This window comes from Quercus lobata, chromosome 11 (assembly GCF_001633185.2).
Source record: "Quercus lobata isolate SW786 chromosome 11, ValleyOak3.0 Primary Assembly, whole genome shotgun sequence".
In the NCBI taxonomy this organism is placed as follows: Eukaryota; Viridiplantae; Streptophyta; class Magnoliopsida; order Fagales; family Fagaceae; genus Quercus; species Quercus lobata.
The window spans coordinates 43319640-43345643 of record NC_044914.1 but is presented as its reverse complement, the minus strand read 5'-3'; the positions used below and the strand labels follow the sequence as shown (position 1 = coordinate 43345643).

The 26004-nt window shown below is 35.9% G+C and overlaps 2 protein-coding genes across 2 annotated transcripts; both read right to left on the bottom strand.

Moving 5' to 3' along the window:
* Positions 1 to 1499: 1499 nt before the first annotated feature.
* On the bottom strand, positions 1500 to 16410 carry LOC115968251 (SWI/SNF complex subunit SWI3D). Its single transcript, XM_031087589.1, has 8 exons — positions 15687 to 16410; positions 14564 to 15093; positions 5430 to 6095; positions 4906 to 5072; positions 4022 to 4809; positions 3429 to 3622; positions 2898 to 3336; positions 1500 to 1849 (listed from the first exon to the last, which is right to left on the bottom strand). Exons 1-7 carry the CDS (start codon positions 16165 to 16167, stop codon positions 2989 to 2991), a joined length of 3174 nt encoding a protein of 1057 aa, XP_030943449.1. The 5' UTR covers positions 16168 to 16410; the 3' UTR covers positions 1500 to 1849; positions 2898 to 2988.
* A 7457-nt stretch (positions 16411 to 23867) lies between these two features.
* LOC115966243 lies at positions 23868 to 25650 on the bottom strand. The gene is made up of 2 exons (XM_031085496.1): positions 25561 to 25650; positions 23868 to 25192 (listed from the first exon to the last, which is right to left on the bottom strand). The coding sequence occupies exons 1-2, from the start codon at positions 25615 to 25617 to the stop codon at positions 24056 to 24058; spliced, it is 1194 nt and encodes a 397-aa protein (XP_030941356.1). The 5' UTR covers positions 25618 to 25650; the 3' UTR covers positions 23868 to 24055.
* Positions 25651 to 26004: the final 354 nt, after the last annotated feature.

The window sequence follows — 26004 nt, the reverse complement described above, 5'->3', positions numbered from 1 at the left end:
CAAATAATCACAATATACTAACAAATAAATTAATCACACTATTTACACTAACAAATAAGAAAAACAAAACATTTCCTAATATGTTCTAAATTTTTCTTTAAAAAAAACCTAGCAAATAATCACAATATACTAACAAATAAATTGATCACAATATTTACACTAACAAATAAGAAAAACAAAACTTTTCCTAATATGTTCTAAATTTTTCTTTAAAAAAGATCTAGCAAATAATCACAATATTGTAAAAATATTACCTGAGAATGTTGTGTGATGAGTGTTCTGTGAGTGAGTTGAATATAGAGACTGAGTTGAAGAGCTGAATATAGAGAGTGTTCAAGAGAGAGCTGAATACTATTACAGAGAACTTATTACAGAGAACTTATGAAACACTATTACAGAGAACTTATTCCCACGGCAAGAGGGACAGGTCCAGCTGGGACCCACAGACACGTGGAGGGCTGGGGACTGAAGCTGCTGTGGGGGAACTGTGATGCCCACGTGATGTTGCTGCTGTGGGATGGGAGTGCTGCTGTTGGATGGGAGTGCTGCTGTTGCTGCTGTTTTGATGGAACTGATGGTGGCAGTTTTATAAAAGGAAATCGAGTTCAAAGGACTCGGTTCCTAAGCCTGAAAAACAAGTTTGTTGAACTCGGCTTCAAAGAGTAGAAATCGAGTCCAATGGACTCGACTTCTAAGCCTGGAAACCGAGTGCAAGGGACTCGGTTTCAAAGCCTGGAAACCGAGTCCATTGAACTCGATTTCCAGGCTTAGAAGTCGAGTTCTTTCAACTCGATTTCTCGCAATAATAAAATAAAAAACCCAGGAAATCGTCCCCTCTGAACTCGAGTTGTTATATTCCAAATTAGTTTCAAACGTTTCCTAACTAATGAAATAGTTTGGGTTTTGTGGTTATTTTCTGAAAAATCCCGATATTGCATGATAGTGATAATGTTTTTAGAGACTTTTAATTATTAACTTTGTCCTTTTTCAATGTTGGGCTTTAATGGGCTTTGTTTACATGTAATTCATTCTTAAAATTTTAGTTGATAATCTATTTGAGTGATGAGGTAGAAAAATCAAACGTCTTGATTTGAATTATTTGGAGTAGCAAGTATGATCAAGCTATTTTTCTAGTGATGTGTTCATATAGAAATTTAATTTAAAATTATCTCAAAATTTACTAGTTACACACGAATTTTAGCAATGTTAGTTACTAACTGGTATGAAATTCAGGCTGGTTTGCTAATTTAACAGGTGATGTTGCAATTTTTATTTCACCGTTTAGATCAAAGCTTTTTTTAATATAAAAAGAAATGGAAAAAACTAATCCCAAATTTTAGGGATGACACCACCAAATGGGTGCAACTCTCATCGATAGTCAGGTCAGCGAAGATACCAAATTGAGAGGGGAAAAAATACACAGCAGGAAATTGAACTTTCTTCAAACAGGATTAGCACCAGTACATATAAATTTTTTTTTTTTTTTTTTAAAGTATGAGAGTATTCTATTTGGCACGGAACAATCATTTACCTATACAAGTTGAATTTCTTAAATACTACTGAAAAAGACCTAGCCTTACTAATAACTAACATCAGCCAAAATTCCAAAATCCTAGCTGTTAGTTACTGAAGTTTAACCTTCTGAAAAAAAAATGTTTACTTAAAAAACGGGATAAGTTGGAATATGGCTTAGCAAAGGAAGATGCTAAATTGCTAATGGACAAATCTTCCTTACTATGATGTAAAGGACAAGGCATCTGCTGATTTTGCAAGACAAATTGATGCTCGTCAAACATGCAGATGACTCATGTTGTTGGAGTTAAAGCTAATCCGTAAATCCTTGGTAGACCTACAACAAAGCATGGTAGCATTCAATCTTTCAGTTTCAGTATCAAACTTTCTATAATACTAGCAACTTAATAGTACAAAACATAAAGAGATAGAAAATCAGTAAACTATTGCCAACTGGCAACAAAAACAACCAGCTTAGACATAAGTTTATTATATCATATATTAGCCAGAACCTTTTTCTATAAATGAATAAATCAGTAATTAGATAAATACGTACACAAAGTGCACATGATGACAAAAACAATGGAATGAATACCAAAAATTTTCTTTCAAAAAAAAAAAAAACCAAAAATCTTAATAATATTTGTTGACATGTTTAGTTTTGACAGAGAAACTACCATCTTAACTTGCTCTCTATCAATCTAAATAAAGCATTTGAAAATTTTTTCTAGACACCATAGACTAATGACTATGCACATATCCATATGATGTTAATTCAAAATTTTAATAAAATGATGTTAGCTTCAATGAAATAAGTAATAAATATAATAGGATGCACTTTGCTATCAAAGGAACTAAAATGGACCCATATCAAACTCTGCACATTCCGTTCATCCAATCCCCCCATTACCTTCAAAGTATCTTATCAATTACATGAACAGGTGAAAACCTGATATTAATAGGATATTCAAAATTAATTCTAATTAAACTTTTTGAAAATTGCATGGTACTCATGCTAGAGGTCCAGAAACTAGCATCTTAGGGGTTCCAGTCGCTGAAAAATCAGCTCCAAGGTCAAAAGAAATCAAAAGGACATGATCTTAAATTGAGGTCAGGTCATATCCTGAGTTACTATGTTTGCACCTAGAATTGTCCCAGTGCTTATGGCCCTCTCTCTCTCTCTCTCTCTCTCTCTCTCTCTCTCTCTCTCTCTATATATATATATATATCATCAACCAAGCAAATAGGCTCATTGAACTCTCAGAATACAAGTTCTCAACTCTTGCAAACCAATTACTGTTTGCAAGTTGGATTTAAGTTGTATTTAGCTGACCACATTTAACAATAATTAAAAAATAATAATAACAACAAAAATGGCTACTCACTTGTAATACTTGTAGTAGTTTATCAGGGAACAAAAATGGATGAGACACTATCACATGCATTCAACTTTGTCCCAACTGAAGAAAGCTTATCCTAGCTGGACGGCCGTATTGAACTTCCAGCCATTGCATTGGATGTAAATGGATTTGGAGGGGTGGGAGCCACTGTCCCCATGGGTCTTGACATTGGCGGCCTTTGGGCAGTCATGCTCATTGGGGGCCTTGCAACTGCATTTGCAAAGTTTGTAGCAATTCTGTTGGTAGGTAATGATGGTGGCATTGCACCTCTAGATGAGGAAGCTGGTAAACCAAGCCGGGCTGCAATTATCTGTGCCCGCTCATGGTAAAGCCTCTGCCTTGACCTGTCCAATTGCTCCTTTACCCTCAGTACCACATTTTCCATCTCATTAAAGAAACCTAACTTGGTTTCCAACTTATGCAACTGCAACAAATGGAAACACCGTACATAAAGTCAAAACTCCCAAAATCCACAATTAACAGCAAAATGAGAGCTTCTTTGGTTATAAGATTTACCTGCTTTTCTATCAAAAATGCAGCAAGTTGTCGGATTTGGTCTTCTTCCTGGTTTGCCAGAAGTTTTGCCTTTACTGTTGCTGCAGAGATTGCTGTAACTGCAGCACGCTTTACTCTATCATATTTGTTATCGTCTTTTTTTGTCTCTGTAGTCTCGAGTTGGACTTTTTTACCATCTTCAATTTGTTCCTCACCTGTAAATAGATAACAAATTAGGAAATATAATCACAAATACAATACAAACTGCCAAGGATACTTGTTCATCTTTCTGCAGCCAAAGCTTGCCAGGGTGATAAAATTCTTCAATGTTCACTAAAGCATGCCTTTTATCTACTAATTTAATAGCATATTATCCAAACTTAGTAGCAGGCATTTGGATATATTTGTAAATTCCTATAGTTTTTTGATAGGATTCAAGAATCATGATATGCCCATTACCATTGTGTTGCCTACATATTCTACCCTACCTTCTCATTCTACAAATTAGTGAGTGTTCTTTTCTAATCCATATTGTCAAGATCTCTTGACTAATATTGCCAATAAGTCTACCCTTTTATCTATGCTATCACACACACACGCGCACAGAAATTTACTTGCTTCATTGTCGACCACTGGATTTGATGTTACTGGTAGTGAAGGTTCATTCTTTTCTGAGGGCAAAGAATCAGACGCCATAACTACATCATTTAGTGCCTCTTTAGGTTGAGAGGGCTCTTCAACTGAATTTGTTGCAACTGGTTGCTGATGCTCATCCTTCTCAGGGACCAGAGAATCAGCCGCCATGTCTACATCTGTTGAAGCCTCAGTAGGTTGGGGAGGCTTTTCGACTGCATTGGTTCCAACTGGTTGCTCAGGCTTGTGCTTTTCTAAGGGCAGAGAATCAGACATATCTACATCCTTTGGTGCCTCCGAAGGTTGTGGTGCCTCTCTCACGGAATCTGATGAAACTGATTGCTGAATTTCTTTCTTTTCTGCTGGCCGAGAATCAGTAATCGAATGTACATCTTTTGCAGCCTCTGCAGGTTGAGGAGTCTCTTCCACTGTCACTTCTGATTCCTTCACAGAACTCAGTGGAAGATCCACCTTGGATGTTAAATCACCTGAATCTTTCATAGTACTTTGTTGGTGGTCCTTTTGCACCTCTGAATTGCTTGTTTCATCCAAACTATGTTGTCCAGCATCCTCACAAGAAGCTATAGTATCTTGTTTCTTTGCAGCAACCACTTTTCCTGTGGATTCACTATTCAGAGTTTCGTCCGGTACAGAATCTTCAATTTTCTTCTCATTTTGGTTATTAGATAAAACGCTATCATCCAACACTGAGGAAGACTTATCCTCTTTCTCATTTCTGCCTTCCAGGTTTCCATCTTCCTGAGAATCCCTGTCAACAATTTCAGCATGATAGCAAAAATCTCAATGACATCAAAAGTTACTCAGAAACTTCCAAAGGAAATAAGCTCCAGATAAAGTAACACACCTCCCAGAACCAACTGGTTCTTTCTTGTCGTCTGGTGGATCTTCCAAAATAAAACAGTGCCTAGCAGCCAGCTGAATGCCAGGAGAACTTCCAGATATGGATTTTAATGAACTGTGGGCTGAAGCAATCGCAACATCAGGTCCTACAAGCCGTGACAGGAACACTGCCTGTAAAAGATTCAACCTCAAATAAGTGTACTACAACAAGAGTATTGGAGGCAAAATTGTGACTGGTACGTTTTACATCTTACAATGTGATTCACAAAGCAAGGTATTGAGGATATACAAAATCACATATCTAATCCATACATATGTATTTATGTATAGTTTTGGACATCATATTCAAATTAATTCATTTATCTAAAATGCACTTGAAGTGTTAATATTGAAATTTTTATAGTACAATGAGGCATTATACATGGGTTGTGGACCAGAAAGATTACTAGTATATCACTGAAATTCCCTCCAAAGGCACCCTAAGAGATGGTCTTAATTTTCTGCAGATATGATAACCATTCAACTTACCAATGCCATGGCAGGATTTCCCACTTCAGCAAACGAAAGTGGGTTATCAGGTGCTTGAGGATAACCAACAGCCTCAAATGCTTCCTTAAGAGCCTTCAGTGCCCACTTTTCACCATCATCCTGGTCAACTTTCACATCACTGGCATCTTCTGGTTTTAAAGTTTCCTGACCAACTTTTACTTCACTTGCATCTTCTGGTCTTGAAGTTTCCTCACCAACCTTCACTTCACTTGTATCTTCTGTATTTGAAGTTTCCATTGGGGAAGTTAGGGGCTGACCCTCACTAGCACCAGTCTTACTTTCCTTTGTCTCAGGGGCATCTTTAGAGACAGATGAATCATTATTGGTGGAAGCTGGGTCTGCATTTTCTTTGGAACTGGCATCAATATCATCATCACAATCAAGAAATGTATCCTCAATTGGCATTTGAAGAAAATGCAATATACATTGAGCTTTTGTCTTTGTGGCAACATGCTCTGCAATCTCATTCCAGTTCTCTTTATAAAGTTCTAGTGCTTCAAGGAGAAGGAGGGTTTCTTGATCAGTCCATTTCCCACCACTTACCCCTGGAACTTCACCAGGCTCCATGAGAATAAAATCCAATGAGGACATGCCAGTTCCAAATTTTCTATTATTAAAGCAATCAGTACATAGATCAAAATCTGCCTGTCAAAGATGAATGTGATCAGTAAAAATAGTACACATTATAGGGAAACTAATATTTAGCAAAATTAAATAAGTATGATAAATCAACATCAAATCTCTCTTTATCAAACAGATATGACTAATTTTGTTTCCATTCCATGAAATCATCCTAAAAGAAATGTACATCATCAACTGCTTTGTTACTATTATGCAGCATATTCAAGGCATTGCATCATGTTCAAAAATCACAATTGGTACACAACCTTCTTCTCCAGTTCTTTTTTTTTTTTTTTTTTTAAATAATAATAATAATAATTTCTACTGAAAAAGAAGGAATTACAATGAGTAAAGAGTTTAAACTTGAAAAGAAAATATTTGGAATCTACAGTCAAATGCATATTGCTACATCCAAGAATGTGATACCACTAATATAAAGATCTCCAAAATCACAATTTAAGGTTAGCTCAATAATTGAAGATTCCAAGCCATTAAAATTATTGTTATTAAGTTCTTCTCCTGCTCTTATTTACCCAAGGCTTTTGATTTTTGTCTCCTGAACATTGGGCTGTAGTCAAATTTGTTGGGATCTCTTGGATTTACAAGAAAGAATAGAATAAATGATTGATTTTGGTTCATGCTTTGAGTCTTTGACTACTTAGGAGATAGAATGAGGTCTTAGAAACTTGTGAAGTATGGGACCAAATTCTAATTTAAAGTTCCAAGGGGGAAAAAGTGCAAAAGTTCTTTTTTTTGATAGATAATCAGAAAACTATTATTGATGAGAAAATAAGGAAAAGTACAAGTTGTTCATGATGATGAACAAGAAGAAATAATAGAACAAACAGCACAGCAAAACAAGAAATCAGGAAACTAAGCTAAGGGAAGACATAAACTCAGAGAGAGAAGAAGAATCAGTAAAACCCCAACAATGAGACCACTCCAAAAGACTATGTTGGCATAAAACCTTCAACTAATCCAACGTCTTCTCATTATCCTCAAAGGAATGACAGTTTCGTTCCAACCACACAATCCACATTAAGCACCTTGGAACCAAATTCCAAATGTCCGAATTATGTTTCCCAAGCCACTGATGCCAACAAGATAACAAAGCCGCCACAGAACCTGGCATAAACTAAAACCAGCAGAAGCCACTGACCTCGGCTATACCACCACTTCGTGGTAGTCACTAGAAGCCTCAACTCGATCTTCCTCTTCCCTAAACTCAGTACCCATCTCATTACCCATCTCAGACAAAGCAGAGAAGCGATTATGTTTCACCCACTGATGCCAACGAAGAGACTGTGACCCATTTTTCAGTGCCGAAGACACCATCGCCGTACTCACCGGAGTAGAACCCACCTTGCCGGAGTCAAGATCCACCATTTCAGCCCCCAGTGCACCGGAATCTTCCATCGGCGTGCACCCACCAATCTCCAGCTCAAAAACTGAAGCCACCGTCGCACTTACCTCTACATTGGCATTAGTTCCCACCAAACTAACCGACGGTGAAGCCACCGAGGCATCATGGACCGGGTCGACGATGAGGGCAGAGACACTGAGAACCCAATCTAGCACCGCTACGCTCTCCGGCGACTCAGAATCTCAACACATATAACCTCTAGAGCTCTCGCCTATTACCCCTGTTGTCTGAGCAACTGACTTAACATGTAAAAATCTGGGCTTAACCAAACTACCCTTCTTAAGTGAAGGCACTAGCACCACGGGTTGGGCTTCCTCAAGCCCACCTGATTGTTTTGTTACTTCTGGCCCACCACTAATATCCTTGGGCCAACTTATCTCCTTAGCACCCAGGTAAGACACAACACGTCTCCCTCCCTCAGGCTTGCTCACCCTCAAAGCCAACACAGCAGGGGTCAACTTAAATGCCCGCATGGGTCTGCCATATAAAGCTGAACCTTTGCCATTTCTAGCTAAATCATTTTCTAAAAAATCTCCATGAATCACGTTCTACCCCCATTTAGTTCCATTTTTTTCAAAATTCCTGATTTTCTGCTAATTGCCATACACAGACAAACTCTTCCCACTCCGACCACCACCAGCAAGCTGACCACCTCCACCACCATTACTAACAGAAACTTTGGCCAAGGATACCGGTTTAGCACCAGAGCAAAAAAACCTAAGCTCTTTTTGAAACAAAGACCAACCAGCTCTATTGGAGCTTGCTGGTATCATAATACAACCTCTCCTAGACCCTCCAAAATATACTGCAATAGCGACAATCAGACCAGCTTTGTTAGATCTCCCACAAAACTCTAACAACTTCCCATTATCCCTAAATCTCTTACAAAGCAAAGCATGGCCAGGCACCCAATCTCGTATATCTTCAAGACAAGTATCCACTCCATGCCCCTACGTCCAACGCAAATAGAGCTCTTAACATTCCGACGTGTCTCATATATAGCATACGAATCAGACCGCCCCCCATCAAAAGAAAAAGAAAAAAGTTTAGCATCAATATGAAAAGACCTCTTGCTGCCCCCAAGGACAGAGGATTGAGGTTTAGGGGGGATGTTTTGAGAGGTATCGATGGAGGGAGACCAAGGTGAGGTTAGAGGTGCAGGTACAAGGGAAGGCTGTTTAGGCAAAGCTTGGTTAGAAGGCAAAGCTTGGTTAGACCCCTGAGGTGGTGGGGGAGGGGAGGGCAAAGGCAGTGGTGGAGGGGGATAAGGATATGGGAAAAGCCCAAACTGTGGAGGAAAGCATAAGGGGGAGGGAGTAGGAAAATGTGAGGGTGGCAAAAAAGGAAAGAAAGAATGTGATGATGGAGGGAGAGGGAGAGGGAGAGGGAGAGGAAGAGGGTGGGGTGGAGAGGGTGAGGATGGGGAAGGGGAGGGGGGAGCAGGAGTCATGTTAACATAATAAACTTGTAAGTGCAAAAGTTAACCATGTAAATAAAATAAAATAAAAATTAAAGAAAATTTTCAAAATGACGTTTGTGACTTTTTAATGCTAAATCATGAGGGGGTGTTGCTATGATACATTCAAAATGTCAATCAACTCAAGCAAGACTCAAAGATCATCAACGCAAAAATTCAGATGAAATTTTGGGACAAAAACTCTCTGAATGGATGTTAAGGTGAATAAAGGGTTATAGTAAATATGTAGGCTTCTCCATAGTGGGTGTTGAAGAGCAACCTTGGCTTTGTTTGAGACTGAGGAAAATTATTAAAAATCCCAAGCTGAAAAAGGCATGAGAGGAGTGGCTACTGGGTAACACATCTACAAAAGGAACGAGGGAATTGAGGAATCTGAACTCATCCATCAATTATGATGCTTGAAGACCTGATAGTAGCCGAAGGGGAAAAGTAATACAAGGTTGGGGGCTAGTAACTTACCTTGACTTCCTCCCTTTTGCCCGTTTCACTAATGAAAATGGAGATTGACAAATAACACTTTGACTACGTGGAAAGATATTCCCAATGATGCTCCACTCATTGTCTTGGAATTTGAGGGGTTTAAACAACCCCGATAAACTATGGCGGTGAAGAACCTGGTGAAGAATTGGAGGTATGATGTAGTGTCTTTGCTGGAAACTAAAATAGATGAGACTAATGGGAGTAATGTAAGAAGAATTTGGGCAAGCCCTTTGGTTGATTGGGTAGCTTTAGAGTTTTAAATGTTAATACAGAAGGAGGGATTCTTACTTTTTGGGATAAAATGGTGGTGGAAAAGGTTGAAGTATTTTCAAGGAAGTTCATGGTGTCCTATCAATGGTGTAAAATAGTAGATGGTTTTAAGTGGGCATTTGGTGGGGTTAATGGTCCTAATGGTGAAAGGTTGAGAAGAATTTTGAGGTAAGAGCTATGGAACTAACGGGAAACTTTACTTGCTGCTAGATCAGTTTTACTAGAATGTGGGTAATTTGGTAACTTCCACTTTTTTTTCTGGAATGGGCTACAAACAATCAGCTGTATCAAAAGCCAATGAGTCTTATTTTGTGTTCTAACTTCTAAGCCTTTTCTCTATTTGGTTTAGAAGTTCTTAAGTACTTATTTCTTTGTGATTAGTAGTTGTAATTGTTCTAGGAATAGGATATTCAGTAATCCTAAACTTTCTAGAAATTGGTTTTTAGGAGTCCTTTGTAGGAAAGGATTTAGTAATTGACTTTATAAATACTTTATTGCAGCCAATAACATTCCTAGAGAAATTGAATTTATTAAAATTTCAATAGTTTATTTTAAGCTTTGAGGGTGTGATTGTCAAAAAATAAAAAAGGTTCTGAAGGTGTGATTGCCTTCTCCTTCCTAAGTGTGATTTCTTTGGAATCCTGATGTAATTGTTTAGGGTATATCTTTCTTTGTTTTTAGTTTCATTCACAGTTTAAACACAATTAGCTATCACACTCATTCAAGATCCAATCTTACTATTACTTAAACTATCAAAACCCTTAAACATCAAACCCTATTTTAAAAACCCTTAAAAATCTCATTAAAACCCCCAACTTAGTATTGAATTCTTAAAGATCCCACATCAAAATTGATATCAAAGTCCATTAAAACTTCTGTTCTACAGTTTTTCTTGGTAATTTACACACACACCCAATGGGTCTTGAACCCATGACCTCAACCATTACCTTTTTTAAGATATATTTTATTACAGAATGGAAATGGTATTAATGAAACTGTGAAACCCAAGCTCGAGACCAATCAAATAAAGAACCAATAAACATAGTAACAAAGCACATCCTCAAATGCATGGTGATTTCACGCCTGCCAAATTTTCCACATCAAACATAATAGAACTGATTTTCAAGCGTCCGACACATGCTTACTGACCAATTTCTCCAACTAAACAACAAATCAATGACTTGCTTTTGTAACACCCACTGAATCCCAAAAGATCTGAAGGGAAAACTCCACAAATTAAATGAAATAGGGTAGTGTAATAACAAATGACCCACCATCTCCACTACACCACCCTACTAACATATTACCATGCTTAATGATATTATCACAGTGAGAATCTTACCCCAGGCCACGGTCAGACAAAGAAAGAGACCCATCGTGGGGCCTTAACACTCCAAATACTCTTCCAGGGGAATGCCAATGCACATGGCCCCTTAATGCATTATAGAATGAATTAACGGCAAATTCTCCACTCCTTTTCAATCGCCAATACATTTTGTCACACCCTTCCATAAGTGGGATAGTGGATTCAAGAAAGTTGAGAAAGGAAGCTACCAAATGTAACTCCCAGTCATTAAAATCTCAAAAAAATATCATATCTAAACTCCTCCTTCCCCCCACATTTTGCCTTACCAACATGGATCTCACCAACTCTTCTTTAGTAAAAGAGCAGTCATAAAAGACTGGATAAACCAACGTCAAAGGCTGATCGCCACACCAACTAGATTGCCAAAACCAAACCCGACTACCATCACTGACATTGAATTGAGTCTACTGTAAGAACCTATCCGACCCCATCCTAATGTTCTTCCATAAAGTACAACCCTGAATTCCATGAAAAGATTTCGTACTCCATCCACCCCAATCCTCACTGTACTTCAAACTACTGCACTCCTCCAAAAGCACATCTCCTTCATCCCAAAACACCATAGCCATCTTCCCAAAATAGCTTGGCTACAATAGGAGTGCAAACTGTATCCCGGCCCACCAAATGATGCTTGAATTCTTCTGCCCCAACTGGGACCATCTCAATCCTGCTCAGATTTACCTTTAGACCCATCACTGCTTCAAAGCAAGTCAGCACCATTTTCACAAAAAGAATTTTTTCAACATTAGCACTTGGCATCACAAAACAAAATTGTATCATCAACAAATAAGAGATGAGAGACACACACCCTTCTGGTATGGTAGTACCTATTCTAAAGCCCTTAATGAAGCCTCCTACTTAGAAAATCCATTACCAAAATGAATAATAAAGGGGGATCTCGCCCTTACCTAGAAGTTATAAGAGGTGCCAATGAGCTAGACCTCATTGGCAAGATTTCTGTTCTACATGAATGAGTTTAAACTTCATCTAGTGGATTGGATTATTAATAGAAAATGGGGGATTGGGGGTGAAGAAATTAAATCACTTTCAACCAAGCCCTTTTGGATAAATGGACATGGCATTTAGGGAGGAACAAACTCATCTGTGGCGACAGGTTATTGCTCTAAAGTATGGGAAGGATTGGCGTCAACGTCGTCAATCAACGAAGGCACCCATGGTTGTAGCTTGTAGAGGAGTATACAGATGGGTTGGGACAGGTTTTGGATCATGTGCAGTTTGAGGTAGGGGATGCAAACCATGAAAAGCTCTTGGAGACTTAAATTATTGGGAATTGGGATCAGTACTCTTTGTTTGATATTTTGGTGTTCTAAGGCTCTAAAACAGGTTGCCATTTTTGTGTGGACAACTTAGTGGAAAATTATGACATGTGAGTATGTGACAATCTTAAGAAGAGAGAAATCGCCCTAGTTGACTGGTGTTGCATGTGTATGTGCAGTAGCAAGACAGTGATCATTTGCTGTTGCATTGTGATATTGCATATGCATTGAGGTCCTTTGTCTTCTATATGCTTGGGGTTCAATGGGAATTGCCGAGGAATGTTGTTGACCTTTTGGCTGGTTGGAGAAATTGGTTTCGTAAAAAAAATCCTCTTTTGTTTGGAATTTAACCTCATTATGTCTTGTGGACATTGTAGAGAGAGAAGAGAAATCAATGCACAGTTTAAGGGTGGAAGCCTTGGCGGTGCATTTGGAGAAGTCTTTCACTGGTTAACAAAAGCTCTAGTGACACTCATTCTTTTTTTCTTTTTCTTCTTTTTTTTTTTTTTGGGTAATAAAATTCATTGAAAAAAGAAGAGAAAATAGGGCAAAAAACACAGGCTGTGTGCTAGAAGCATCAGGGGAAAAAACTAAGTAACAATAAAAGTACAAAAATCAAGCGTGTCAGGTAAAGAAATAAAAGTAAAAACATCCGTAGCATTTGCCCAATCAACCAAAGTCTGAAAAAAGAGAAGCTTCAACTCATGAATCGATCTTTCATTCCCATCAAAGGTATGTGTATTCCTTTCCCTCCAAATGACCCACATAAGACAATGAGGGATCATTTTCCAAAGCACCTTAGATCTAAGTCGGCTGAACTTGTTTGACCAACTTGCCAAAAGTTCCACGACACTACGCAGCATTACCCAATGAACCCCAAATAGTGAACACACCATATTCCACAACTCTTGAGATACTCGGCAGTGTAGGAGTAAGTGGTCAGTGATCTCCCCATTCCTCTTGCACATACAACACCAATCCACCACCACCACTTTTCAACTCCTTAAATTATCAATGGTTAAAATTTTTTCCAAAGCCTCTGCCCAAATAAGAAACTAACCTTTGGAGGCACTTTTGGTTTCCACAACAGTTTCCATGGAAAAGAATCTGGATTTGGGGGTTGTAAGGCCCCATAATAAGAAAGAACATCAAAAACACCCCAAGTAGAGTGTCCAACAAATTTTATCCACCCCATTCCTTCTCCAAGATCCAGAATAAATACAGTCCATAAATGATGCAACCAACTCCAGCTCCCAATCTTGAACCGGTCGAGTAAATCTGATATTCCAATGGTAGTTTGCCTCTGAGAACAACAACTCAGCCACTGAAGCATCCTTGTTACTAGCAATATAGTAAAGTTCTAGGAAGATATTTTTCAAAGGAAGTCCCTCACACCATGGATCATGCCAAAATTTAATACAAGAACCATCCCCCACCTTAAAGATGATAAAAGTATAAAAGTCATCCCACACCTTTTCTTATATAATTCCATAAACCAACCCTGTAAGGCCCCTGCACTCATTCTGTTGTAGGTTTTATTCATTCTCTCTCAGTTAAACAGTTTTTCTAGTAATTCTTTAGACCACCTCATGTACAATCTTGTGTACATAAGCGCGTTTTTTTTTCATCAACAAAACTTTATTACTTACTGAAAACAAGATTCTAGTTTAGTTTACCCTATGGATACCACCAACTCAACAATAAATATATAAAGAGGTTCTATTTATCATAAATAAATATATAAAGAGGTTCTGAAATGTTTACCATAAAAAAGGTTCTGAAATTGAAAAAGAGATGCATCTTCAACCCAACTAGATAGCAAGTTATGGCAGCATCACACAGAATTGAAACTCAAAACACAAATGAGGATCTAGTTCAGCAATTTGTTTTCTCTGTAACCAGCATACGCGTTTTATTTTTTCATCAACAAAACTTTATTACTTATGGAAAACAAGATTCTAGTTTAGTTTACCCTATTAGTACCACCAACGCAAAAATAAATATATAAAGAGGTTCTGAAATTGGAAAAAAAAAAAAAAAAATGCATCTTCAACCCAACTAGATAGCAAGTTATGGTGGCATCACACAGAATTGAAACTCAAAAACAAATGAGGATCTAGTTCAGCAATTTGTTTTCTCTGTAACTAGCATACCATACAATTCAATATGCAAACACTGAACTGTTGTGGAAGTACAAACCTGCTTCTGGCAATGGTAGCGCTTGCGAGAGCAATCAGCAGAACAAGAGTTGCAATGGTACTCAACTGCTGGCCCCTCAGCCCTTGCCAACTCTTCTGCAATTGCAGACTCTGGAAAAAGCCCAGAAGGCATAGCTGGAGTTGTCAGATTGGTCTTCGGAACAACACTAACACATGATTCCAATGTTCCAAAGCGATACAATTTTTCAACCAAGGAATCCTTGTTTTTAGCTGATCCATCATCATCAGCAGTGGGCACAACAGAATCTGTCGGGAGAAAAGGTTGGAAATTAATCAAACCCCAGTAGTCCAAAAACTCCATCACCTCTTGCCTTGCATCCAAGTCTCCAACTTCAAGCTCCGATAAGTCCTTCAATTCAATTTGTGTGCTTGAATTTGAATGGAATTTCTTCAAAATCCAATTACGTATCTCCAAATACATATCAGGAGTTCGAGTCTCAGACTTTTCATTAAAGAAAGAAGGCATCATGCGCTCCTCGATAGGGTGAACTTTTGTCCACGAAAACCAACCTGAAAGCCAAAAGGAGGAAGTTCACTAATTAACAACAGAATTGATTCTCCCTCTCATGACCAAATTTGAACCTGCTTTAAATCACACAACCTCAACATATTTCCATCTTTACCTCTTATTCAGATCCCGAAATCTAAATAAATAAATAATTAACTATACACACTTGAGATAGGAATTCATTATAATTTCTTTTTCCAAATATCCCAGAATTATAACTTTCAAAGCCCAAAAGACAAATTTGAACTTAATGCAGTCTCACTGAGACAAAATCATGAAATTCTAAACCTCATTTTCTTTTCCCTCCCTGACATTTCTAGGCAACCAATCAGTGTACAAGCAACTCTTTTATAAAAACTACTTAATTAGAGCCTAGCATTAGCATTTCAATAACAAATTCAAACAAATTTTCCGAGAAATTGAAACAATTGCATAACTAAGGTGCATTTCTTCACTTTATCACAATTCAAAATATACACACAATTTAAAATGTACATTTTCCTCTATATTCATCTATTTTCTCAGCGGCCAAACAGCCAAACAATAAACTTTCCACGAAAACGTAAAAAAATTAGGGCTTGGAACTGAAACTCACCGCAATGACTGGGAACCACATGAGCATTTGTGCCACGAGATCTGATAGCTTCGAAATCAGCTTCCATCGATGCCTCCAAAGCTTCCAACTCAATCTCTTTACGCCGCTCCATCGCTTCAGCCTGAGCCGCCAGCGCCAGCTCCTTCGTCTTCTCTCTCCCCACCGCCGCCCCGGCCAACGAAGCCGCTGAGGCGGAACCGAGGTGGCTAGGGCCCTGGCGCGCGGCCCTAGTCAACGGGCCATTGTGGATCGGAGAGTGGTGGTGGTGAGAGTGAGAGAGCGACGCCTTCTCGCGAGTCACGCGCTTCGACGGCGTCGACGAAGAGGGAGAGTTCGACGCGCCGCTGCCACCGAGGTTGCTAGCTTTTCGTTTATGTGCCCCGGCTCTCCGCCGCGAAGAGGAGATCGGCTCAGCTGAAGCCGGCGAATCGGCTGCCCCGGCAGCCGGTTGCGTACCGGCTTCGCGGCGTTTCTCTTCCATTGAGGGATTTTGTTTTTTTTTTTTTTTTTTGGAGTTTTGGATTTGGAAGAATAGTGATTCAGTGAGTGACTGTGTGTGTTTGTTTTGTATTACACCATTTCTGTAAAATTGTTATTTCCAGGGATTATTTTATTGTTTCCAAGGAAGATTGGAAGAGTTTTATTGGGTTATCCACGGAGTGATTGGTGTGGAGATTGGAGAAATTTGATTGGTTTGTAGCAATAATATTTTTGTGTTTGTGTGCGATGCAGGATAGTTTAGTTGCAACCCCCTGTATTATTTTACTCCCTTAGAATATTCGCAAAATTTATATTTATTTTAGCATAAAATTTTACTTCTTCTATATCATTTTTGAAAAATAATTACGTCAGATTATTTATTTTAAACTTTATTTTATTAAAAGAGCAATATTTTGATTTTTTTCAAGTTTTTTTTTCATACACAACAATCACAATTCAGTCTCTTCTTTTATCCTTGAGATATGTAAATAAATAATAAAAAATAAAATGTAAAAAGAATAATACCAGTATAAATTTACACGGTTATTGTAACAATTTTACAAATTTATACTTCTTTAACTTAATTAATGTGGGTGATTTTGGAGCTTAGATGGATAAAATTGAGCAATTTTTCTATTTTGCATTGTCTAATACAAATGCTCTTAAGTAAAAACCCAAATCCACATCTAATTTCGTATAGCATCCAAAGTTTAAATCTTCCTCACAATTATAACTATAGAATTAAAATATATATATATATATATATATATATGTTTTACATGTTTCGTTATCAATTTATTATTGAATTACAATACTTACCCATAAGATCATCATGGATATTTATTGTGCACCAATCACAGGTAAAAACTTCAGAATGTTGTGAATTGGCTGTGAAATTATAATGTCTTTAGATTTTTTATATTTTGATTTTAGGTGAATATTTTCTATAGCGTTTTTAGTGTAACTTTTCTAAAATCTTATATTGTCTATTAATTTTGAAGGTAGGAGACTTAAAAAATAAAAAAATAAAGTGCTAGGCTGATGATTTTTTGGTAGCTCATTACTAATTTTGTAGAAATTACAACTATATTAAGCAATTTTTGTTCAAATATTGGTAAAATAATAAAATTTAATTGTCCAAAATACATTGTTAGTCCATAAAATTTAACAACCGAAAGCTTTAATCCCTAAAATTTCAAAGAGCTATTTATCTTTAAAGTTTTTAAGATGATGTTATTGGTCCCTCCACCAACTTCCATCAATTCCCTTTATTTATACGTCTAATGGAGCAATGAGCTAACATTTTTTAAATGATATAACAACTTATTTTATTTATAAAAAAGTTGCACATAAGCACCCAACAACAATGTTGAAATATTCATATGAATAATGTGGTTAGTTAAATAGTAAAGTCTCACGTTAGATACAAATGAAAATAATAAGTAGTTAATATATAATAAAATTAAGTCTAAACTCATTGGATTAAGTTTTTGGGTCAAGTGGTGTCTCTATATGTTATATTAAGTTATTAACTATTTCAATTATAAATCAAAAGTTATTAACTATTTAATTGGTGTCTCCTCAAGATGTTTTAACATAGTAATTCACTTTAGGGAGTTAGGTTTTTAATTGTTCTTTTTATACATAAATTTGTCATGTCATTACAAGAAATATCACCTCATTATTCCGATAACAAGTAGGCAATGAAAGTAACGAAAATTGATGATGGGAAAACTCATTTAAAAATTAATGGACTAATAGTGCTTAGTAAGCAAAGTTTAGGGATCAAAATGTATTTTAGCCAATCTAATTAATTTATTACACAACTTATAAATAAACATTTATTTCAAAAGAGATTGATACTTGGCCAAATTTCAACCTAAATTTTATTTACAACCAAAATGCATGATGGGTTTTATTTTTCCATACGGTGGTAGTGGGAATTGGGTGAAATTTTGGTGAAGAGATGGAACTGCAATATGTACTTTGACAAAGATCAAACAAATGATGATACCTTAGAGTATTAGCATCTAGGATGACAAAAAATATCTATTTTACAACATAAAAAACTATTTTATCTGTTTTACCATCTTATTTTACAAATCTCCTAACATCCCAGTTTCTATTTTTATATAAAATTTATTAAAATAATGTAAACTATACCATTAAATAATATAAAAATTTATCTCTCTCTCTCTCTCTCTCCTAAAAACCCCACACAACCACCTTCCACCAAAACTCAGCCACAAACCCCAGTTCATCACCACTAAAATTACCCAAAAAAAAAAAAAATTGCCACCACCAACCACCATCGTTGAAAAATCAAACCACAACAATCAAAACCAAGTAATAACCCATCCCAAAATCAAAACCCATAGCCAAAAAAAAACAAAAAAACAAAACAAAACAAAACAAAAAAAAAAAAAAAAAAAACAAAAAACCTTAACCATAGCCCATCACCACCACCCGGAATCAGAAAAAACCCTTCACCGCCCACCTCAACCATTCACGAAACTCACACCAAGCAACCCACCACCATTCACCAAACTAAGAAAAAATCCACGACCCAACATCAACCGACCCATAAAACCCACAACCCATGTGACCCAAAACCCATAACCTCACCACCATCGCACCACCCAAAACCCAGCAGCAACCCACCACAAATTCAACCACCGATTCAAGTTTCAACCCATAACCACCAAAAATCAGCCACAAAATCTTGATTATTTCAATTATATCCCCACCACAACAGACTGAAAGAAGGAGAAAGCACTGCTAGCTATTCAAATAGATGAAGAAATCAAATACTCAACACCATAACCACCAGATGGCGACATTTCCGTTGGAGTAATCATCATTATAGGCTGATTTCCAGTCGTTGACGCCAATCTCGTCTACACATCATTGATAGGCCAAGAATATACTGACTCCTTGTGATAAATTAACCAATTAATTAGTCAAGTGAATTAATTAAGTTAATTAACATGCAATACGCGTGGTAGCAAAAAAAATCACCAACAAAGTTAATATACAGTAGAAAATAAAGTTGACACAGTGATTTATTTACAAATAAGGAAAACCTTCAAAGCAAAAACCCTACCGGGTGATTTTAAGATCATCACTTCCGATAATCCACTATTATCACAAAAAGCGGTTACAAGTAATGGAATCTCAGTATCTTATACCAACCTACAATTGAATCCTTACCCCAATACTCAATTGGACTTATTTTGTAGTGACAATCTCTCCTTTTAATGCACGGCTCCTAATACGTGACTAACCAATTGATGCGTGGATCCTAGTACGCGACTTATACACCAACTTGAGAAAGATGTTGGCTATAAAATTCTTCAGTTCATCCACACGATGAAGATCACAAAGTTCTTTGGTTACAAAACCCTACGGCATACAGACGCAGCAACTTCTTGAAAAGAAATATGAACTAAGACAAATTGTCTTCGGTCATAATATGCTTGTGAAAAACCTTTGCATCAAGTTGCACTCACTTGCATCAGCTGTAACGGCCCTTAAAATAATCTTTATATATGTTTAAAGTTGTGAGAAAAGAAAGCCCAAACATGTATAAACGAATTAGATGAAAATCAAAACTGAAAACCTGATTCTCATAAATTTCAATAGATAGGATATCTATCGAGCAGCTGTCGAGCATCGAGCTAAACTGCCTTTTAAACCTTGATAGATGCTATTTGTCGAGTTTTAAAATCCAGCACTTCTTCACTTGATTCTTGGACAGATGTGCATGACTTTAACACTTGGATTTGAAACCTTGATTTTTGAAGTATTAAATATATCCTAAATCTACCCAATTACAAGTAAAGTGCATTTTGTTAAAAGATTAGTCAATTTTACATTGACATATGTTCCTAACATGATTTATATATGTCTTAACAGTCATCGACACCACCACCATGCCGTTGAAGCCAATTTGAGAGAGAGGCTGATCTAAGAGAGACACCAAAACAGAGAGAGGGGAGAGAGAAAGGAAGAAGAGAAATTGGGAGAGAGAAAGGAAGAAGAGAAATGGGAATGAGAGGTGAGAGGTGATGGCGTGTGATTGAAAGAGAGAAATTTCAGATATTTTTAATTAAAATAATATATTTTGTTTTACATCTCGTGCTACAGTTGGTTCTATATCTAAGAACCAACTGTTCACAGGTTCTAAAAAATTATACATACCCATCCTTGAATGGAGCATATTTTTTGATGTTTTGGTTGTAAAATAGTAATTGGAGGGTGTTTACCCCTCAATGCTAGTGCTTTATAACACAAAAAGTAATTTCTGAAGCAAGAGAAGTCTTTGTTTGGCTCTGATCATCTCAAGAGATGGACTAGCATGCTCCGATGGTTATATCAATAACTAGGAGTGAAAATGATAGAATAGCAATGCATAAAGTTTGCATTGCATACCTTGCTTATCAATATTTTTTTTTTTGGACAAGAATTTGTCCTAAAATTAGAGATCTGCCTTGTTGTCCTCCAAGGTTAGCCAAAAGGACGTGTTTCATGGTAGCAGGCACAGTCTACAAGCAGGTGGGACAAGTATAAGGGCATTAAATGCCTTGTTAATTGTGTCTAATAAATATGGATGCGAAGGAGAATAAACCCTTCTTTTTGAGAATAATCTTATTTACCGATCGATCAGAAGGAAGGGATCTATAGGCTGGCAACCAAGCCATATTGAGATGGTGATTGTTTCATACCTTAATGCTTGGTCTACGGCCTTAGTTCCTTTGTCTTTCAATCTTTAGTCTTGGTTTGGTATTCTTTCTAGGCTTGTTAGGTTTGACCCCCTACACAAAGTTTTCACAAGGAAAAAAATTTGCTTCTACTAAGCAAGTAAAAGAACCGCGTGAGTTGTAGGTTCCACCAAACTTAATTGGTAAAATTATTTGTTGTTGGATAACGAACCTATATTTAAATCTTACCTATATGAAAAAGAAACCTATTAGTATCTTGATTTATTAGTAATAAAAAGAATAATTATGGAACAAATGTAATAAGTTGCAAGTCATCTTGTTCCTGTTAAAAAAATTTGGAAGAATGTGAGCAAAGAAATAACTATTCTTTGACCAATGGGGGCAACCACCTATTCCAAAAAGAGGGAAAAAAAATAGTATGTGTAAACTTTGAAAGTTTAGATCTAAATCTGTATCATTAAAAAATTGAAGGCTAACCCACTAAATTGAAAGTTAACCCCAAAAATAAAATGGTCACCTGAACATTCTAAACTACATTTGTGATTATCACGACCTTTTAGTTATTTTTTAGGACTAAAGTTAAAGTTTTAATTAGCACTGGGATTTAAAGTATATCACTCTGTTTTGCTCTACCTAAAAGATTGTTTGAGTGTTTTTTTTTTTTTTTTTCCTTATTTTTGTCTTTGGATTTTATTTTATTTTATTTATAAAAAAATTATTATTTGATAAAGCTAATTGGTTTTTTAGTTAAAGAAATGTTTGATATATAATAATGAGATAATAAATATGCCTATAAAGATTCAACTTTTAATCTACCATGCTTTCTATTTAATAACTCATTTGAAATTCTAAGATATAATGTCTTCATTGTTGACGAATTAGAAGAAATTTAAGGATGTAAAATATTGTGCTTTCCTGAATCATATAGAAAATTATTCTAATTTTATTCATAGAGTTTACCTAAAAATCATGCGATGACTTGATGTCATTCGTCTTGTTTCATCCCCTCAATTAGTTATCGAAAAATTCAGTCTCAATTGATGAGATGTTTTACTTACCACTATGAAACCATTTTATAGGTACCCAACATAAATAAAAAAAATTAATATTTTTTTGTCGGTAAATAACTTTTATATTCATGACTTTACATATCATGTCATAATGCTATTGAAAAATGCAACTCGTTAGAAGCACAATGTAGTTTGACATTAATTTATTTAAAAACATGTCAGATATTTAAGAATTGAGTTAGTGACTAGTAAAACTAGAAATCAATAACTCATTAATTTATTTAAAGTGGTTATGCTTAACGTTTTTATTGCAATTATGACATGAGAATTTTCAACCATAAATATTGTCAAAAACTAACCAAATGGAAGGTGATTTAATAAAAACTCTTTAATTTTGTATATAAGAAGGGAAATTATTGTGAAATTCATTACAAATTAATCATAGATGATTTTTATAAAAATACATCAAATTTTATTTTGACCTCCTCATAAATGATTAAAGTGAAATATATTATAACAACTAGCTTATAACTCTGTGCATATGCATGGATTCACTTAAAAATAAATACAATAAAATGCATAATATAATTTTTATATATAATTTAAATACTATAAATAGTCATTTTTATATTTTGTTAACTCTTTCAAAAAATTTGTAAGGATATTACTAGGTATAAAATGTGAATTGTCTATTTTTTTTTTAATTATTGTGAAGCACTTTTTTTTTTTTTTTTTTTTTACAATTTATTTATTCTAGATTCTTTAGTTTTTGTACTTAATAACTCACTTGAATAAATATTTATGATGTAGTCCCATATTTGATTCTAAAATTAAGAAATTAAACTCTTTAAAAATAAATAATTTAGGACACATGACCCAAAATTGAAACTTTAATTTGGAATTCTAATTTGAGTTTTGTGGGGTCCAATAACTTGAGACCCTGGCCCATTTCTACATTGGGGCCCAAGGCCCAAGCCGAGGAAGGTTATGGCCGAGGATGGGTAATTAAAGTCCAAATAATTTTGAGACACAGCCGATGATGATTCTGTCCTTTGCATATTCGAGGCCTCCCTAGAAGGAAGGGCAGAAACGGTATAGGAACAGTTTGAGAAAAAATCTAAAAATATCTAGGTCAATAGATAAGGGTACGCTGGATAGTATAACAACTAAGGACAAAGGAAAAGCTGCCCTTACTGACATTCAATACTCTGCACCTGACAGAGCCATACTCTTCAGTTTTTACAACCATCCCCAACCACTCTGGGTATGGGCTGATGGGACAAGTATCAGTCCTGGAAAATCGAACCCATACGTGGACGTTGGATATGGGATGCAGGCTAGTATAAAAGGAAAAGTAAGCAATCTGGGAAAGTGGCTGGGAAAAATGACCAAAAACCAGAGCCTCCCAGCCCGCCTCCAGGAGAAAAACTCCTAGGGCGAACACGATTTAATTATGTATGAACACCACCAAAAACCTACTGTCTTATGACCAAGGCCTAACCTTTCAAACCCACACTCTATAAATAATATTGTTTGAACCTTTTTACGTGCGAACCCAACACTATTACGGGTCTTTACAAATCGTGTCCTCACAAGTTTCTCTCAATTACCTATTATTATTATTATAATATTTGTCTTTTTATTTAAGAGTATTTTGCTAATACTTATTAATATATAGAATCTAGTTTTATATTTTATATATTAATATATTTTTTATTTTTGAACGGTCAAATTTTTTTTTTTTCATGATTTGGCCCCTCAACGGTATAATTATGGCTTCGTACCTGAGTGAGTGTAAGCCTAACAAATTTTCATTTTATGCTCCTTCCCCATCTTATGTTCATAGGTTTCACATTCATATTTAAGTCGAGTATGGAACTATGGATTCTTTTAATTCATCGTTAATTTCTCTTTTCACTTGCATTACCAAAATAAAACAAACAAACAAATGAAAAAAAAAAAAAGAGATGGAACAAACCATAACGATAGCTTCATATAATATTCATCAGCACACAAAGTTTACATAGTAGCCAACATGTTGTGCAATTAGGATATAAGAACCCTTTTACATAGCCTTTTTTTCCTGGGCTCCATACTTATTCAATTGCAGAATATTTTACATAAAATCCCTAAATTGCACATATTTTGTCCTCCTTTATCACTCACTATAAACAGAAGCAATTGGTCTTGGCTCAAAGTCTTCCACAAATGGCTTCTCATCCTTAGAACCAACATCATCATCATTGCAAGCTGAGATATTGGGTCTTTGCTCAAAATCATTAACAAATTTCTTCTTTGTTTCAGGATCAACAACATTGACATAAGCTGTAACACTAGGTCTCGGCTCAAAATCATTAACAAATTTCTTCTTTGTTTCAAGACCAACATCATTAACATAAGCTGTGGCACTAGGTCTTGGCTCAAAATCCTTAACAAAATTCTTCTTTGTTTCAAGACCAATATCATTAACATAAGCTGTGGCACTAGGTCTCGGCTCAAAATCCTTAACATATTTATTCTGATTCTTAAGACCAACATCATTAATATAAGTTGTGACACTAGGTCTGGGCTCAAAATCCTTAACAAAATTATTCTTTGTTTCAAGACCAACATCATTAACATAAGTTGTGGTACTAGGCCTCGGCTCAAAATCATTAACAAATTTCTTCTTTGTTTCAAGACCAACATCATTAACATAAGCTGTGGTACTAGGCCTTGGCTCAAAATCATTAACAAATTTCTTCTTTGTTTCAAGACCAACATCATTAACATAAGCTGTGGCACTAGGTCTCGGCTCAAAATCCTTAACAAATTTATTCTGATTCTTAAGACCAACATCATTAATATAAGTTGTGACACTAGGTCTGGGCTCAAAATCCTTAACAAAATTATTCTTTGTTTCAAGACCAACATCATTAACATAAGCTGTGGTACTAGGCCTTGGCTCAAAATCCTTAACAAATTTCTTTTGTGTCTTAAGACCAACATCATTATTATAAGCTGTAACACTAGGTCTTGGCTCAAAATCCTTAACAAAATTCTTTGTTTCAAGACCAACATCATTAACATAAGCCGTGACACTAGGTCTCGGCTCAAAATCTTTAACATAAGTTTTCTCACCTTGGTCCTTGCCTATTGCCCCCTCAGATGTGTGGCAATTGTCATTCTTGCTAAGCTTAGATGGCGATGAATCCAAATGAACAAGGCCTTGAATTGCTTTTGGCATTGGTTGATCTTTCATGACACTAGTCCAATATTCTCCTGGATCCTTCCTTGATTCTATGGTATTTGCAAACTGATCCACAACACAAAGAAAAGTCAGAAATTACAAGGTCTTTTAGGACCATATAATCGTATAAACAAAATTTGATTATAAACTAGTTTGAAGTTATCTTTCGAATCTATTACATGACTATTTAAAAGATTATACATGTGTATTATTTAAACAAATTACAAGTCTCATTAAAATATATATATATATATATATATATATATATATATATATATATATATGACTAAAACTACATATTGTTAGATTATTTTTTTAATTGTCATATCATGAGTTGGAGCAAGATATCTCCAAACCATTTTGGAACCAAACATTTTCCATAATCATGATTCAAAAAATAAAAAACGAGCGAAGTACAAATTTCATATCCTTACCAAGAGAAGTGAGAAGAGAGTCAGCCATGCAAAACGAGAATCCATGTCTACAGTCATTAATTCAAAGTAGTTGCTTCTTTTTTAATCTGCATGGAAGATTCATTAGCCCTTGCTCTTTATAGGCAACATACAAAATAGAATTTTCTCTCTTTGAAAATGACTGAATCCTAAAGAATTGGGGAGGGATTAATCAAATCAAATCTATCAAATCTAATCAATAATTCTGGTCATGCCTATAGTATTTATTGGTACAATTTACAGTAATATATTAATAGTGGGACCATTGCTTTAATTTGGTTTTTTATTTTTATTTTTTTAAATTGGGACCCCACTCTTAGATAATCATAGGGTGCATGGCCCGAGACTTCCAACAAACAAAAGTGAAAAGACATTTGCGCAGTGGAAGTTTCACTTGCATTGAAATCATGCAAAATAAAGTATAAG